This window comes from Physella acuta, unplaced genomic scaffold (genome assembly GCF_028476545.2).
Source record: "Physella acuta isolate Inbredline_101_S28 unplaced genomic scaffold, ASM2847654v3 ptg001228l, whole genome shotgun sequence".
NCBI classification, from domain to species: domain Eukaryota; kingdom Metazoa; phylum Mollusca; class Gastropoda; family Physidae; genus Physella; species Physella acuta.
Genome location: NW_026732745.1, coordinates 107,351 through 126,385, shown reverse-complemented (window position 1 = coordinate 126,385; position 19,035 = coordinate 107,351). Strand labels below are relative to the sequence as shown.

The 19,035-nt window shown below is 43.9% G+C and overlaps 1 protein-coding gene across 1 annotated transcript in view; it reads left to right on the top strand.

Moving 5' to 3' along the window:
* Positions 1-393: 393 nt before the first annotated feature.
* LOC131957268 (uncharacterized) overlaps positions 394-19,035 on the top strand; it is a 33,054-nt gene continuing 14,412 nt past the window's right edge. Inside the window, exons 1-4 of the mRNA XM_059322002.1 lie at positions 394-505; positions 12,238-12,419; positions 14,359-14,558; positions 17,750-17,872. Of these exons, the coding sequence (XP_059177985.1) occupies positions 12,255-12,419; positions 14,359-14,558; positions 17,750-17,872 (488 nt within the window). The 5' untranslated portion in view covers positions 394-505; positions 12,238-12,254. The remainder of the gene's footprint in view (positions 506-12,237; positions 12,420-14,358; positions 14,559-17,749; positions 17,873-19,035) is intronic.

Below are 19,035 nucleotides of genomic sequence, written 5' to 3'. Positions count from 1 at the left end.
TAAGTGGTTGTTGTCCCAGGGGGTTGTCAATTAGGCCACTCCGGCTCCCGCGTTTTATTCTGAGTCACTGTTGATGATTTTAGTCATTCGTCTCTTGTTTTTAATGCGTCGTTAAAGTTAAAATTATAAACATTGTTGTCTTTGTAGCTCATTTGTTAAAAATAAATTCTCAAAAAAAAAAAAATAATATTTCAATAGATTATTTGTTCGAATCAGTCACTTCTTTTGTCAGCCTGTAAAAATCACGTTTCTATTTATATCAATCCTAAATCTGCTTTAAAAAAACGATAGTGAAAAGACGCCTGCACCGGGTTGACCTATGACACGCGAGTTTATGACAGAACGAGAGGCGGGTTGATTGAAAAGTTGAACACTTAGCATGTGCGTTGAAAGGAAAGGATCAAACTTTTGACTGTAATGGTCTATTCAAACAGAAAGCTGGTGGATATTTTTAATGTTATGGCGTAGGATTAGTTTGGGAAGGAGAGGTGACTTGTGAAGGGCGGTAAGTGCGTTATATTTTCTGGAACAAAGTGTCGTGACGTCATTGGAGAAAATAGGTCAGTGTGATTACATAAGTATCACAGCGTGTTGATAGGCGTGGCTTAACACGTGTAGCTTGATATGTAACTTTTGTGTTATTTCGATGACGAAATATTTGTTTTTTTTTATTAAACAAATACTTTTTTAAACATAAATTGTGCATTTTTTAAAGATCTTAATTATCCCTGATTGTATACAAGCAGAGTTTCTTCCAGGCATCTCTTCGAACGAAATAAAATGTATATAATTTATACAGAAAATATATACTTTTAACAGTGTCCGACCCCCCTCCCCAGAAGAAAGTCTACCGCCCCCCCCCCCCCCGGAGAAAAAAGTCTGGAAGAAACACGGTATACACGTGTGGGTGTTATTGTCTATCTCGTGAGAGCGCGAAAATATTGCGTCCATGATTGATAGTGAGTTTGTTTATGGAATGTTTGTGAGCTGGTGGTCATTGAACAGCTGGTGATGTAAGTTGATTTGTTACTGAGAGGATGGATGAATTTTGAAGTTAATCGTTGAGGCCATGAACTGATCTTGCTAGTCAGTTGTTGTTGTTGTTGTTGTTGTTGTTGTTGTTAATGTGTTGCTGCTGTAATGGTCGCCGTTGTTATAAAACAGTGGTTTGCTGGCTAGAGAGATGTAGTGCTGATGTGTGCTTAGGCTTGTTTCACGGAACTCCAACTACTAGATTGGAGGCACATCGTTGGATGGGTCTGTAGACACGAGATACTATTGGTCAGTGGCGTAGCGAGGTCGGGTGTCACCCGGTGCGGCACTTAATGGTGTCACCCCCCCCCCCCCCAGAGGCATAGAGACCCTTCCCAGGGACAAACTTTCAAATTTTCGATTTGCACCCCCCCCCCAAACTTTCGATTTGCACCCCCCCCCCCCTCAAACTTTCGATTTGCACCACCCCCCTCGAGTTTTTCTCTATATATTTTGCTATTTTTTGCCTTGGTGTCACCCCCCTAAATGGTGTCACCCGGTGCGGTCCGCACCCCCCCGCCCCCCCCCCCCCCCCTCGCTACGCCCCTTCCATTGACTTGCCCATATCATACGGGAAGATGTAAATCCTAACTAATCATATTGCTCGACGATTAGTGTTCTTTCATACATATCTCCTAGGGACACATTAACCCCCCCCCCCCACCCTCTCCCCTAGTCGGAGCTCGTCTAACAGACGAAATGGAAAACATAATTTGTTTTTAAAATACCTACTCTAATCAGTGTCCCTGTCTCAGTAGTTTCAAGTGTCCCCCTCCCTTAACCGGAGAAAAAAATTGCTGAAAGAAACACTGCTGGTGATGAGGGGCAGGTTCTAAATTTATAAGAGCATTCTGTTGGTCTTCTTCATCGACCCTTACCCTATTACACAGTCCACCAAATCACCTTGGTAATTGTATAATGACACGTGACTATGTCACATCTGTGGGTACACAGACACGTTTCCATAACCCCCGAGAGACGAGGTACCCATGTGGGTAGAGTACACAAACCACATGTGGGTAGAGTACACAAACCCCATGTGGGTAGAGTACACAAACCCCATGTGGGTAGAGTACACAAACCACATGTGGGTAGAGTACACAAACCCCATGTGGGTAGAGTACACAAACCCCATGTGGGTAGAGTACACAAACCCCATGTGGGTAGAGTACACAAATCCCATGTGGGTAGAGTACACAAACCCCATGTGGGTAGAGTACACAAATCCCATGTGGGTAGAGTACACAAACCCCGTGTGGGTAGAGTACACGAACCCCATGTGGGTAGAGTACACAAACCCCATGTGGGTAGAGTACACAAATCCCATGTGGGTAGAGTACACAAATCCCATGTGGGTAGAGTACACAAACCCCGTGTGGTTAGAGTACACAAACCCCGTGTGGGTAGAGTACACAAACCCCATGTGGGTAGAGTACACAAACCCCATGTGGGTAGAGTACACAAACCCCATGTGGGTAGAGTACACAAACCCCATGTGGGTAGAGTACACAAACCCCATGTGGGTAGAGTACACAAACCCCATGTGGGTAGAGTACACAAACCCCATGTGGGTAGAGTACACAAACCCCATGTGGGTAGAGTACACAAACCCCATGTGGGTAGAGTACACAAACCCCATGTGGGTAGAGTACACAAACCCCATGTGGGTAGAGTACACAAACCCCATGTGGGTAGAGTACACAAACCCCATGTGGGTAGAGTACACAAATCCCATGTGGGTAGAGTACACAAATCCCATGTGGGTAGAGTACACAAACCCCATGTGGGTAGAGTACACAAACCCCATGTGGGTAGAGTACACAAACCCCATGTGGGTAGAGTACACAAACCCCATGTGGGTAGAGTACACAAACCCCATGTGGGTAGAGTACACAAACCCCATGTGGGTAGAGTACACAAACCCCATGTGGGTAGAGTACACAAACCCCATGTGGGTAGAGTACACAAACCCTATGTGGGTACCCATGTGGGTAGAGTACACAAACCCCATGTGGGTAGAGTACACAAACCCCATGTGGGTAGAGTACACAAACCCCATGTGGGTAGAGTACACAAACCCCATGTGGGTAGAGTACACAAACCCCATGTGGGTAGAGTACACAAACCCTATGTGGGTACCCATGTGGGTAGAGTACACAAACCCCATGTGGGTAGAGTACACAAACCCCATGTGGGTAGAGTACACAAACCCCATGTGGGTAGAGTACACAAACCCCATGTGGGTAGAGTACACAAACCCCATGTGGGTAGAGTACACAAACCCCATGTGGGTAGAGTACACAAACCCTATGTGGGTACCCATGTGGGTAGAGTACACAAACCCCATGTGGGTAGAGTACACAAACCCCATGTGGGTAGAGTACACAAACCCCATGTGGGTAGAGTACACAAACCCCATGTTGGTAGAGTACACAAACCCCATGTGGGTAGAGTACACAAACCCCATGTGGGTAGAGTACACAAACCCCATGTGGGTAGAGTACACAAACCCCATGTGGGTAGAGTACACAAACCCCATGTGGGTAGAGTACACAAACCCCATGTGGGTAGAGTACACAAACCCCATGTGGGTAGAGTACACAAACCCCATGTGGGTAGAGTACACAAACCCCATGTGGGTAGAGTACACAAACCCCATGTGGGTAGAGTACACAAACCCCATGTGGGTAGAGTACACAAACCCCATGTGGGTAGAGTACACAAACCCCATGTGGGTAGAGTACACAAACCCCATGTGGGTAGAGTACACAAACCCCATGTGGGTAGAGTACACAAACCCCATGTGGGTAGAGTACACAAACCCCATGTGGGTAGAGTACACAAACCCCATGTGGGTAGAGTACACAAACCCCATGTGGGTAGAGTACACAAACCCCATGTGGGTAGAGTACACAAACCCCATGTGGGTAGAGTACACAAACCCCATGTGGGTAGAGTACACAAACCCCATGTGGGTACCCATGTGGGTAGAGTACACAAACCCCATGTGGGTACCCATGTGGGTAGAGTACACAAACCCCATGTGGGTACCCATGTGGGTAGAGTACACAAACCCCATGTGGGTACCCATGTGGGTAGAGTACACAAACTCATGTGGGTACCCATGTGGGTAGAGTACACAAACCCCATGTGGGTACCCATGTGGGTAGAGTACACAAACCCCATGTGGGTACCCATGTGGGTAGAGTACACAAACCCCATGTGGGTACCCATGTGGGTAGAGTACACAAACCCCATGTGGGTACCCATGTGGGTAGAGTACACAAACCCCATGTGGGTACCCATGTGGGTAGAGTACACAAACCCCATGTGGGTACCCATGTGGGTAGAGTACACAAACCCCATGTGGGTACCCATGTGGGTAGAGTACACAAACCCCATGTGGGTACCCATGTGGGTAGAGTACACAAACCCCATGTGGGTAGAGTACACAAACCCTATGTGGGTAGAGTACACAAACCCTATGTGGGTAGAGTACACAAACCCTATGTGGGTAGAGTACACAAACCCTATGTGGGTACCCATGTGGGTAGAGTACAAAAACCCCATGTGGGTAGAGTACACAAACCCTATGTGGGTACCCATGTGGGTAGAGTACACAAACCCCATGTGGGTAGAGTACACAAACCCCATGTGGGTAGAGTACACAAACCCCATGTGGGTAGAGTACACAAACCCCATGTGGGTAGAGTACACAAACCCCATGTGGGTAGAGTACACAAACCCCATGTTGGTAGAGTACACAAACCCCATGTTGGTAGAGTACACAAACCCCATGTTGGTAGAGTACACGAACCCAGCTAGAACAACAACAGTTTCACGTGAAGAAAACAATAGCATTCCCTCGCCCGTTGGAAGCAAGGAAATAAAATCTGCGCTAACACGTGTAGAAATATACACATAAGTAAATATACTACACACAGGCGTAGCTGGGGGGGTGGGGGGGGGGCTATCACGTTACAGCTCTTGGTGACGGTACGTTCTTGTTACTTTTAATACTTCATCATTTCCTGTTCGTGTATAAGATGCACAAGGCAGATGAAGCAGAGTTAATCTGTTTCATTGACATCGGTATACAGGGGATAGTTTGATCAGCATTATGCCCAGCCGTCTTAATTTCCCTAACGTGAATCAGGTACCCATTAGAGCTGGGTGGACTCAGGGACCTCCTACATATTTAACTTTTAATACCTGCAATTTCAAAGTTGTATCGCCATAAAACCACCATTTTCCGCTCTTAAAACCCTAATGTAAAATATGTGTATTAAAAAAAAAAAATTGACCCTCTTTCCTCCCCCCCCCCATCGAATGTAGTCTACGCCACTGAAAGAACGTGTTGTTGTACGTGGGTAATGTTTTCACACGGACAACTGTCTCTCCTGCATGTTTGTTTATTATGTTCTTATTGATAATCCGAAACTTGATACTCGATAAACCAGGTATCGCCGATAACGATACTTTAACCCTCAGTATTAAGTATTTGGTTGAAGAATAGTCCGTACGATTACTGTGGTATTGGTAATCAATCATCATCGTTCACGTGAACCCCTTGTGGAGCATAGGGACACAACCACACCTCTGCATTGTACTCGGTTCTGGACGATTCCTCCAAGTTGGGCCTACGATATTCCGTCTGCTTCAGCTGACCTGTTCCATGTTTGTTTTAGCCTACCTACTTTCCTATTTCCTTGAGGATTCCAATCTAGTGCCTGTTTGGTGATGTTGGTTTATGCAGGGTCTGTCCAATCCATCCCCATTTGCGCTATTGTATTTTTTGGTATTCAATGCGTATCCTTCATTATAGAGTCCGGTAGTGAAATTATAGCTGTGTTATTGTCATTTAATCATTGGTTAGTCATTGAAGATCTTTACATGAGGTACAATCATGTAGTGTTAATGTAACATTGCGCAATTTTCCCGGGTTGAAGAACATGCTTATGAGTAGAGATGTAAACAAAAGCAGATCTCGTCAGACGACGGGAGCCAAGCGAGAGTTAGACGTATAAATGTATGTTTAGGATGGCAGCACATGGCCGTTATCAATTAATATGGGATGGGGGGAGGGTAGATAAATTTAAACAATCTGGAAGCTATTTGTTTGTGTAATTGGCTTTAAAAGGTATATTTTAGTAGCATTATCACTTCATCATTGGGATTAACTTGAGTCGAAACCTTTGAATTCAGGTTCACTGCTCTAAAATTGATTTCAACATTTCTACATCTAATTTTACTTTAATCCGCTTAAACAAATTAATGTTTGATGTACATTTTATTACGGTTTACTTAGAACGGACTGCCATGGCCGTCTAAAATATCCGTGTACAAGCTGCACAAGCCTGTGTTAGTTTGATGATTTAGGACCCAAAGTCTAAAATACCGTCTGCAATTTCACGTGAGCTAGATTACTAAGTACCCTATCTAGTAGAGTATGCGTAGAGGGTCCTAAATAAGGCTCCTAACTTTAGTCGTTAGATCCAAAAAAGGGCCCTAATTGATGCGATCCTAAATAAGGACCCCAAACTCCTATCGGTATGTGTGCAGGAATACAGCGTTGTTTGTGCACACCACTGCCTCTTGGTGTCGGCGTGCACCGTGCAGCTGCTCGTAAAAGTGCACGCCACTGCGCACGATGCCTAGGTGTTGTGGCGCTGAAGGTTAAAGTTCACGTGGAACTTTAGAGTGGAATCTAATTGCTGCGATGACAAGACTGGGCTAACACACACGGCTAAAGATCCCCTCCCCCTACAGCTGTTTAGTTTTGAACAGCCCTGTTTGTTTTTTGCCAGCATCCGAGGTTTTGATGGTTCAAAAAAAAAATTTGGTCGATATAGACATCTCGCTGTGTAATTTTGAATGTACGTATAGATTAGTGTGTAGAATAGTTTAAAATAGTTTGTGTACAAATGTATTCTACTTGTTTAACGTTGTGTACAGCAGTACATATTTGTACACGCATGGTAAATAAGTAAATAACCTTTCGACCTTAGGTCTTCATCAGAAATACTGTAAACCTCTTGTTGTTAGCTTACAAATTCTCATTTCGACCCCGTCAGCTGATGTTGTTGACTGGTGACCCGACACGTATTTACAACCTTTCATCTTCCCCCACCCCCACCCTCTCATCACCTCTACACCCCTCATCCCACCCCCCTTCTTCATTTGACCTCCACACGTACCACCGCCGCCCCCGTGACAACTTATCTAGGTCATGTATTGACCGCGTCAGCTCGATCTGCATGCCTGTGTTGTTTACATGTGTTGTTGGTAGACGCGTGCTGTTTACATGTGTTGTCGGTGGACGCGTGCTGTTTACATGTGTTGTCGGTGGACGCGTGTTGTTTACATGTGTTGTCGGTAGACGCGTGTTGTTTGCATGTGTTGTCGGTAGACGCGTGTTGTTTACATGTGTTGTCGGTAGACGCGTGCTGTTTACATGTGTTGTCGGTAGACGCGTGTTGTTTACATGTGTTGTATGGAGACGCGTGCTGTTTACATGTGTTGTATGGAGACGCGTGCCGTTTGTTTACATGTTACATGGAGAAAGGTGCTGTTCGTTTATGATATACGGAGAAGCGTGCGGTTTGTTTACATGTGTTGTATGGAGACGCGTGATGTGTACATATGCTGTCTGTAGAAGTGTGCGGTTTGTTTATATGTGTTGTATGGAGACGCGTGCAGTTTGTTTACATGTGTTGTATGGAGACGCGTGATGTGTACATGTGCCGTCGGTAGAAGTGTGCGGTTTGTTTACATGTGTTGTCGGTAGACGCGTGATGTTTGTTTACATGTGCTGTCTGTAGAAGTGTGCGGTTTGTTTACATGTGTTGTCGGTAGACGCGTGCTGTTTACATGTGTTGTATGGAGACGCGTGCAGTTTGTTTACATGTTACATGTAGACAGGTGCTGTTCGTTTATATGATATACGGAGAAGCGTGCGATTTGTTTACATGTGTTCCAATGAGACGCGTGTCGTGTGTTCCACTCGTGTCATCACTCGCTGACTTATCTATTCTCTTAAACAAGTGGTAAACTCTGTCTATAATGGTCTAGTGATGTTTCTTCGTATGTCTTTTACACATGTTAGTTTACATGAGGGATACACATTAAAGTGGTATTTTTTGTGTGTATGTACTCTAAAACTCTGGTGACCCCGCGCGCATGTGCGGGGGGGGGGGGGTACTTTTAAAGTGTTAAAAAACAATGCCTGTACATGTTATCGTAATTGTGAATAGTGTTGTGTATCAGTTAACAATCTCAGGCACAGACGAACAATAAGCTTCATGTAACGCTGACTAAAAGAAAACGTCTCTGTGTAGAAATGCGTGGCAGTATCGATAGGGGAGGTGGGATTAGGCTCTAGTGTGTGCTCTCCTAACTCATGGAGGTGTGTGTATGACATTTATCTCTTATGGGATTAGGCCCTAGTGTGTGCTCTCCTAAATCATGGAGGTGTGTGTATGACATTTATCTCTTACCCCTAGTTGTTTTATTTTTTTTAAACCGTTATGCTGGGTCACGTGATTAGATTATCTTGTTTACGGTGGTTTGTCTTCAACGAATCTGATTGAAAACAGCTAAATTTGTTCGAATGGAGAGGTGGGGGAGGGGTGGGGAGAGCTTCGGTTAGCGATAATGAGAGCAGATGTGTTTTTGATTCCTTGTTGACGTCTGCTGCTAGCAGTACGACGTTGTTGTTTTTTTAAACTCAAAGAAAAACATCCACATCCAACAAGGCGTATTACTTACGATTGTCATGGGGGGGGGGGGGGGCTCAGAACACCTAAGGGGTGGGAGGGATTAAACCCCACGGGGTGGAGTGAGTGACGGAACGCTTATTAACGGTGGGGGTTAACCCTCCCCCCCCCCCCCCCCACACACAATACCCTCCCCCTTTCGTCCGACTATTTCAAAAACGTGTCAAGAAGTCAGCCGAGGCAATACATCGTAAAATCTGTACATCAGTATGCGATTACTAATTATATGACATTCATATGGGCTTAATTTACTTCATCGCTCAATTGGTGGGGAGGGGGCTCTACAAATGATTGTTTCCTTAGCCCAGCTCTGAGAACATAAGCTTACAAGGCTACTTAATAAGCCCTTTTACCGCAATATTTAGGGGCTTCTTAATACGTGGAGTTTGTCTCGAAGCCCATCATGACTTGACTGATCTTACCAAAAGGGGAATTTTTTTAGGCCTCTAATCCAATACTGCGGTCTGCGTCAGTGGTTGTCACTTAATGTGACGCTTTTACAGTCAGCTAGTGACACTGTAAGTCAGCTAGTGACACTGTCACAGTCAGCTAGTGACACTGTCACAGTCAGCCAGTGACCCTGTCAGTCAGCTAGTGACACTGTCACAGTCAACTAGTGACACTGTCACAGTCAGCTAGTGACACTGTCACAGTCAACTAGTGACACTGTAAGTCAGCCAGTGCTCTGTCAGTCAGCTAGTGACACTGTCAGTCAACTAGTGACACTGTCACAGTCAGCTAGTGACACTGTCACAGTCAGCTAGTGACACTGTCACAGTCAGCCAGTGACCCTGTCAGTCAGCTAGTGACACTGTCACAGTCAGCCAGTGACCCTGTCACAGTCAGCTAGTGACACTGTCACAGTCAGCCAGTGACACTGTCACAGTCAGCTAGTGACACTGTCACAGTCAGCTAGTGACACTGTCACAGTCAGCTAGTGACACTGTCTCAGTCAGCTAGTGACACTGTCAGTCAGCTAGTGACACTGTCACAGTCAGCTAGTGACACTGTCACAGTCAGCTAGTGACACTGTAAGTCAGCCAGTGACCCTGTCAGTCAGCTAGTGACACTGTCACAGTCAACTAGTGACACTGTCACAGTCAGCTAGTGACACTGTCACAGTCAGCTAGTGACACTGTCACAGTCAACTAGTGACACTGTCACTGTCAGCCAGTGACACAGTGACACTGTCAGTGTCAGCCAATAATGCTGTCACTACTGGTGTCGCACTAAGCAAACATTGAGTGTTGCCAGTCACGGTTCAGCTGTCCTCACCTAGATACGCCCCAGTACTCAACACTACAGGTGTGCTGGGTTACCTGAGTGGGGGGTGGGGGGGTAAGTCTGGTACAGGAGGTGTCTGAGAATTAGAGCAGAGTTTACCTGTGACATAGATTTGTGTTGTATGACCTAGATTGTGTGTGGGTATGTGTGTACCTTATGAACATAGGGTTTATCTCTACAGGCATGGACTCTGTTTTACTGTGGTTAATGTGTACTTGTATGTGTGTTCACTATTTGTATTTGAGGACGCTATTTGTGTGTCAGGTCACTAGTTGTGTGTCAGGTCACCAGTTGTGTGTCAGGTCACTAGTTGTGTGTCAGGTCACCAGTTGTGTGTCAGGTCACTAGTTGTGTGTCAGGTCACTAGTTGTGTGTCAGGTCACTAGTTGTGTGTCAGGTCACTAGTTGTGTGTCAGGTCACTAGTTGTGTGTCAGGTCACTAGTTGTGTGTCAGGTCACTAGTTGTGTGTCAGGTCACTAGTTGTGTGTCAGGCCACTAGTTGTGTCTCAGGTCACTAGTTGTGTCTCAGGTCACTAGTTGTGTTTCAGGTCACTAGTTGTGTCTCAGGTCACCAGTTGTGTGTCAGGTCACCAGTTGTGTGTCAGGTCACCACTTGTGTAGGGGTCACTAGTTGTGTGTCAGGTCACTAGTGGTGTGTTTCAGGTCACTAGTGGTGTGTTTCAGGTCAATAGTGGTGTGTTTCAGGTCACTAGTTGTGTGTCAGGTCACTATGAATGTCACTATTAGTGTGTAGGGGTCACTATTTGCCTGTTCACTTGTAAGTTGCCTGATCTTGAAAAGGGTTAAGTTCACTGTGTTTGATCAGTGTGAAAAAGTAGTTAATGTCTCCTTGATTGATCTAAAACTTTGATAGTTTTCTTTATATTCAGTCTAGTTTTTTTATAACTATTCTCTTATTCTGTCCATTGTTTTCATGATAGTTCTTTCCCTTTTTATTATAACATACTCTCCCTTTTTTAAAAGGGAGATAATGCTCTTTTACTTGACCATTCTCCCCATTTTTAATTAAATCTAAAATATTTTCCTCATAAAATACTCACTAAAAATGAGAGGCACTAAAAATAGGAACTATCAAGAAGAAAAAAGCATTTCATAAATAAAACCACAGATTCAGATTCCTAAAAACAATTTTAAAAGTTGTTTGGAAGAGTGTATATTCTGGAGTTACTGTATTAGATGTGTGCTTCTATAATTTCACCTTAGTTTATTGAAATTTTTACATTCATTTTTCATAAGATACTCCCCTTCCCCCCCCCCCTCCCCCTTATTTAAATAGCCTGGTTTGTTTATATTTTATGCTGGATAATACAATGCAGTCGTGGCTTCCCTCCCCTTTGTCTATCATTACTACTGCATACAACTACAGGCTCACAAGATCCATTATTCTGTTTACACTTTGTCTGGTTGTATAAAAACCTAAAGAAAGTTTAATTGATTTTTGAATTAGTCTGTAGAATGTAGTCAATAATGGTAATAGAAAAGTCTTTGACTGGGTTGTAGGTTTACTGTGGGTTTACTCTGGGCTTACAGGAGATAAGGTGGATTTTTAAGTTGTACTGTAGACTTATGGTCCATTAATGGAACAGATTAAATAAAAAAAATTAGCTGAATAGACTATGTGATCATAAAATGATTTTTACCAAACAAAAAAAAGGTAGAAAATTACCACAAATGAATAATGACTGAAGTGAATGAAAATATTGGCAAAACAATGTCATTATCTCTAAACAAGGAGAAATGGTGTAGGACTGATTTCATGAGGAACTATCACATTCTTCTTTTATTGTAATGGCTAGTCATCATAGAGATACTTTGGGACATTTTGATGTCAATTTTTTATGCTAATTTTGTGTAAATAATGTATGCTGATGTGGTGCCAATTCTTATGCTGATGTGATGCAAATTATGTGGTGTGAATTGTTTATGAAAATGTGGTGTAAATTGTTTATGCAAATGTGGTGTAAATTGTTTTTGCTAATATACAGTAAATTACTTTTTCTGAAGTGGTGTAAATTGTTGATGCTAATGTGGTGTAAATTGTTGATGCTAATGTGGTGTAAATTGTTGATGCTAATGTGCTGTAATTTGTTGATGCTAATGTGGTGTAAATCTTGAATCTCCCAGGAGAGGCCAGTGTGGAAATGGAAGAAGACTTGAAGGATCCCCTCCAGCTGGTCAAGGAGTTGGTCCTGCTGATTGTGGAGGCCAGGACCCCAGACCTGTCCATCAAAGGGAGGGTGGAGGGCCCACACTGTCCCGTCATTAGAGGACGTCCCGCACACAAGTGTAACGCAGAAAAGTTTGAGGTGAGTACACTGGTAGTCCATTCATTAACTTGGTTATTGATTTTTGTACTCAGTTGTTGGTAGTACACTGGTAGTCCATTCATTAACTTGGTTATTGATTTTTGTACTCAGTTGTTGGTAGTACAGTGGTAGCCCATTCATTAACTTGGTTATTGATTTTTGTACTCAGTTGTTGGTAGTACAGTGGTAGCCCATTCATTAACTTGGTTATTGATTTTTGTACTCAGTTGTTGGTAGTACAGTGGTAGTCCATTCATTAACTTGGTTATTGATTTTTGTACTCAGTTGTTGGTAGTACAGTGGTAGCCCATTCATTAACTTGGTTATTGATTTTTGTACTCAGTTGTTGGTAGTACAGTGGTAGCCCATTCATTAACTTGGTTATTGATTTTTGTACTCAGTTGTTGGTAGTACAGTGGTAGCCCATTCATTAACTTGGTTATTGATTTTTGTTGTTGGTAGTACAGTGGTAGCCCATTCATTAACTTGGTTATTGATTTTTGTTGTTGGTAGTACAGTGGTAGCCCATTCATTAACTTGGTTATTGATTTTTGTACTCAGTTGTTGGTAGTACAGTGGTAGCCCATTCATTAACTTGGTTATTGATTTTTGTACTCAGTTGTTGGTAGTACAGTGGTAGCCCATTCGTTAACTTAATTATTGATTTTTGTACTGAGTTTGTTGGTAGTACACTGGTAGCCCATTCATTAACTTGGTTATTGATTTTTGTACTCAGTTGTTGGTAGTACATTGGTAGTCCATTCATTAACTTGGTTATTGATTTTTGTACTCAGTTGTTGGTAGTACAGTGGTAGCCCATTCATTAACTTGGTTATTGATTTTTGTACTCAGTTGTTGGTAGTACATTGGTAGTCCATTCATTAACTTGGTTATTGATTTTTGTTGTTGGTAGTACAGCAGTAGTCCATTCATTAACTTGGTTATTGATTTTTGTACTGAGTTTGTTGATGGTGAATGATGCAACAGTTGGTTGTGTGCACCCAATGGCCTGTGTTCAATTTGTAAATAAATCATTCAGTAGGGCAAGATTTGTATTGGTTTGTGTACCAGCTGAATACACAAAGTTATGGGGATAGGGGATTTATGGAACAGCCATATACATAAGTTATGGGGATAGGGGATTTATGGAACAGCCATATACATAAGTTATGGGGATAGGGGATTTATGGAACAGCCAAATATATAAGTTATGGGGATAGGGGATTTATGGAACAGCCAAATACATAAGTTATGGGGATAGGGGATTTATGGAACAGCCAAATACATAAGTTATGGGGATAGGGGATTTATGGAACAGCCATATACATAAGTTATGGGGATAGGGGATTTATGGAACAGCCAAATATATAAGTTATGGGGATAGGGGATTTATGGAACAGCCATATACATAAGTTATGGGGATAGGGGATTTATGGAACAGCCAAATATATAAGTTATGGGGATAGGGGATTTATGTAAAGTTCCTCTTTAGACCTTTAGTGGTCCATTGGGCAGATTAAGTTGAGTTGATGTTTCTTGGCCAAGGCATGTGAAAGGATGGTTTGGTTTGGTCAGCACTATGCTGAGCCGCCTTTACTTATCCCAACTTAAGTCAGGTACCCATCAGAGCTGAGTTGACTCAGGGATATCCTACCGTCACAACGTTCTATGCTCTACCATTCAACCTTGCAGTCGCAGACTGAGCATTTAGTGGCCTCACAAGTCTAATATCAGCTAAACCTATAGGAAAAATATTTTCATTCTTACTCTTAAATGTACACAAAATTGCAATGGAAAAAATTAACAATATCAGAGTTAGTTTTTCCTTGACCAATGTATATAATAGAGCTGGCCAATTTAACTGTAGAGCTGGCCGTTATTTAAAGTGATGATGATGTGTGTCCCTCCCCAGTGTTTTGATGTTTGTCTCCCTCCCCAGTGCTTGCGAGCCAGTGAGTTCTGTTACCTAGCAACCAGACTCTGGCAGAACAACATCCCCATCTGCCTGGACATCCTCCTGTTCCCAGACTGCCCACACGGCAGGCAGGAGGCTCTGGTCATAGATGGCGCCGTGACCAGGTCCAGTACAGAGAGCTCCCTACTGGTGGAGAAGTGGATCATTGATGGCTCGAAAAGACGGTAGGAAAATAATTTATTAGCTCGTTTTTGTTTAACTATCTCAGTACTGGGCTGCCATTTGCTTTAGTTATTTTTAGCTACTAAAACTATTTATAGTTAACCTTTCAGATCTGGGGTTCGGCCGTGCAGTTGAAGTAGAGTTCACCTGTTTGTGTGATCTTTGTATTTGAAGGGATAGTGTGGACAGCACTATGATTAACCCTTTTTTTCCCTTACGTGGGTCAGGTACCCATAAGATCTGAGTGGACTCAGGGACTCTTATAGACTCTAGCCCAGAATCTGTACTCTGCACTACCATCCAACCAAGCCAAATGGGTCAGGTACCCATAAGAGCTGGGTGAACTCAGGGACTCTTATAGACTCTAGCCCAGAATCTGTACTCTGCACTACCATCCAACCAAGCCAAATGGGTCAGGTACCCATAAGAGCTGGGTGAACTCAGGGACATCTTTTAGACTAGCCCAGGATCTGTACTCTGCACTACCATCCAACCAAGCCAAATGGGTCAGGTACCCATAAGAGCTGGGTGGACTCAGGGACATCTTATAGACTCTAGCCCAGGATCTGCACTACCATCCAACCAAGCCAAATGGGTCAGGTACCCATAAGAGCTGGGTGAACTCAGGGACTCTTATAGACTCTAGCCCAGGATCTGTACTCTGCACTACCATCCAACCAAGCCAAATGGGTCAGGTACCCATAAGAGCTGGGTGGACTCAGGGACTCTTATAGACTCTAGCCCAGGATTAGTACTCTGCACTACCATCCAACCAAGCCAAATGGGTCAGGTACCCATAAGAGCTGGGTGGACTCAGGGACATCTTATAGACTCTAGCCCAGGATCTGCACTACCATCCAACCAAGCCAAATGGGTCAGGTACCCATAAGAGCTGGGTGGACTCAGGGACTCTTATAGACTCTAGCCCAGGATCTGTACTCTGCACTACCATCCAACCAAGCCAAATGGGTCAGGTACCCATAAGAGCTGGGTGAACTCAGGGACATCTTATAGACTCTAGCCCAGGATCTGTACTCTGCACTACCATCCAACCAAGCCAAATGGTTCAGGTACCCATAAGAGCTGGGTGAACTCAGGGACATCTTTTAGACTAGCCCAGGATCTGTACTCTGCACTACCATCCAACCAAGCCAAATGGGTCAGGTACCCATAAGAGCTGGGTGGACTCAGGGACATCTTATAGACTCTAGCCCAGGATCTGCACTACCATCCAACCAAGCCAAATGGGTCAGGTACCCATAAGAGCTGGGTGGACTCAGGGACATCTTATAGACTCTAGCCCAGGATCTGTACTACCATCCAACCAAGCCAAATGGGTCAGGTACCCATAAGAGCTGGGTGAACTCAGGGACTCTTATAGACTCTAGCCCAGAATCTGTACTCTGCACTACCATCCAACCAAGTCAAATGGGTCAGGTACCCATAAGAGCTGGGTGAACTCAGGGACTCTTATAGACTCTAGCCCAGGATCTGTACTCTACACTACCATCCAACCAAGCCGTCCCATTCCATTGTAAAAGTTAAATTAATATTATTTTTAAACCATTGACCATCCACTATACTGTAGTTCTGTGTCATCTGTTAAGGTAAAAAGTGTTTACACCTACAGTTTATGATGTACATCAGGGGTCTCCAAACTACGGCCCGCGGCCTGCGAGGTCCTCTCATCCGGCCCGCTGCGAACGTTTTGTCCACGGAATAAATGTTTATCAGAGGTGGCTGAGAAACTATGGCCAGAAAATTGAAAACAATTTGAAAATGTAGCTTTGGGTGCAAATACCATTGCCCGCCGTGTTGCAGACATTGGTGAAAATATTGTGACTCAAATAGCGAAAAATGCAAGCAAGTTTCGCCATTTTTTAATTGTAATGGATCAGTTGCTGGACAGCTGTTCAACTGCTTATGTTCATTAGAGGTGTGGATGCAGACATAAATATAACATAAGAGCTGGCTTCCCTACATAGAATGTGTGGCACTGTTACTGGAGAGAATATAGATAGTTCAAAGACATGTTAAAAGATAGAAACACAGAATCGCAAGATTTACCCTATTTCAGAGCAGTAAGATGGCTAAATTTTTCTGAGCAGAGTATTTAAGTTAAGAAAGGAAATAGGTGACTTCCTTGAAAGTAAAGGCAAGCCACAAGCTGATGTACTTACTGTCTGATGAAGAGTGGGTATAGAAATTGGCCTCTGCTGCAAACATAACTAGTCATTTAAATTTTCTGAACCCAAAACTACAAGAGATGGAAATTCAGTTTCTGATCTATACACCCACCTAAAGGCTTTCAGATCCAAACTTGTCATGTTTTTGGAACAAGTTCAAGCCAACAACTTACGCACTCTCAGTAGTGCAAGGTCTTTAGGCTGAAGCAACCACTGAGTTCCCCATGTCATTTGTATACGAGATCATCAAAGACTTCAAGCGGTTTTTTGACTTGGATTCAAGGGCAGAAAAAAGTGAGACTGTTTCAGAACCCATTTGAAGCAAATGTGGCTAGTTGCAAAGATGAACTGCAGCTGGAGGTCACTAGAGACACGTTCAAAGAAGGGCGGGTGGGTTTTTATAGGTTTTTTCAAAAGGAAGATTTTCCTAATATTAAAACTTTTGCATCAAAGTACCTTTCAAATTTTCAAAACAAGATACCTGTGTGAACAAATATTTTCAAGATTGAAATACGTGAAGAACAATTTGAGAGCAAACTTGGACCTCGAGGTGCTTTTGGCCACCGACAGTGTTTCTTTCAGAGTTTTTCCTCCGGGGGGGGGGGGGGGGGGGGGACGACGACGACAATTGAAATTTGTTTATATTTCTAGATAAATTATATTTCTTTAAGGGGGTGGGGGGAACTGCACACGTTCTTCGAAGAGATGTCTTGAAGAAACTCTGGCCCTTAAACTGATATGCGGCCCTCGGGCTGAAAAGTTTGGAGACCCCTTCTCTATACTGTAGTTCTGTTTACACATAGTTTATGATGGCTATGTAAATAGAACAGTACACATAAATGTTTTAATATTTTCAACTTGCAATCCTTTTATTTTAAATCAGAGTTATGTCCCATATGTTATTACCCAAAGCAATAATGTTTAGGTGAAAAATGTACACTTTTAGAATGGCCGTGTAAATATAAGATTGAACATAAATTAAAGTGCTGTTATCTTTGAACCTGCAGGCAAGATGAAGGCCTGTCGTCCAATATGCTGCTACAGGCTGTCAGGTCCTACCTGCATTTCTCACAGATCAGCTCCTGGCTCTACTCCATTGGTGGCAAGTTGCCTGGTACCTTAGCCTACAGGTGGGTTCACTATTGGTGGCAGGTTGCCTGGTACCTTAGCCTACAGGTGGGTTCTCTATTGGTGGCAAGTTGCCTGGTACCTTAGCCTACAGGTGGGTTCTCTATTGGTGGCAAGTTGCCTGGTACCTTAGCCTACAGGTGGGTTCTCTATTGGTGGCAAGTTGCCTGGTACCTTAGCCTACAGGTGGGTTCTCTATTGGTGGCAAGTTGCCTGGTACCTTAGCCTACAGGTGGGTTCACTATTGGTGGCAAGTTGCCTGGTACCTTAGCCTACAGGTGGGTTCTCTATTGGTGGCAAGTTGCCTGGTACCTTAGCCTACAGGTGGGTTCTCTATTGGTGGCAAGTTGCCTGGTACCTTAGCCTACAGGTGGGTTCTCTATTGGTGGCAAGTTGCCTGGTACCTTAGCCTACAGGTGGGTTCTCTATTGGTGGCAAGTTGCCTGGTACCTTAGCCTACAGGTGGGTTCTCTATTGGTGGCAAGTTGCCTGGTACCTTAGCCTACAGGTGGGTTCTCTATTGGTGGCAAGTTGCCTGGTACCTTAGCCTACAGGTGGGTTCTCTATTGGTGGCAAGTTGCCTTGTACCTTAGCCTACAGGTGGGTTCACTATTGGTGGCAAGTTGCCTGGTACCTTAGCCTACAGGTGGGTTCTCTATTGGTGGCAAGTTGCCTGGTACCTTAGCCTACAGGTGGGTTCTCTATTGGTGGCAAGTTGCCTGGTACCTTAGCCTACAGGTGGGTTCTCTATTGGTGGCAAGTTGCCTGGTACCTTAGCCTACAGGTGGGTTCTCTATTGGTGGCGATTTGCCTGGTACCTTAGCCTACAGGTGGGTTCTCTATTGGTGGCAGGTTGCCTGGTACCTTAGCCTACAGGTGGGTTCTCTATAGGTGGCAAGTTGCCTGGTACCTTAGCCTACAGGTGGGTTCTCTATTGGCGGCGAGTTGCCTGGTACCTTAGCCTACAGGTGGGTTCTCTAGTGGGCCCAGGTGGTTTATTCTGGATACTTTTTAGGATATACAGTTGGGGGTTCATGTTCTATCATGCAAAGAATGTTCGGTATATAAAGTAAGGGGTTTGGTGTTGGGTCATGTAAAAAATATTTTGGTATTTACAGAAAAGGGATTGGTGTTCTTTAATGTAATGAACATTTCAGTTTGTGAA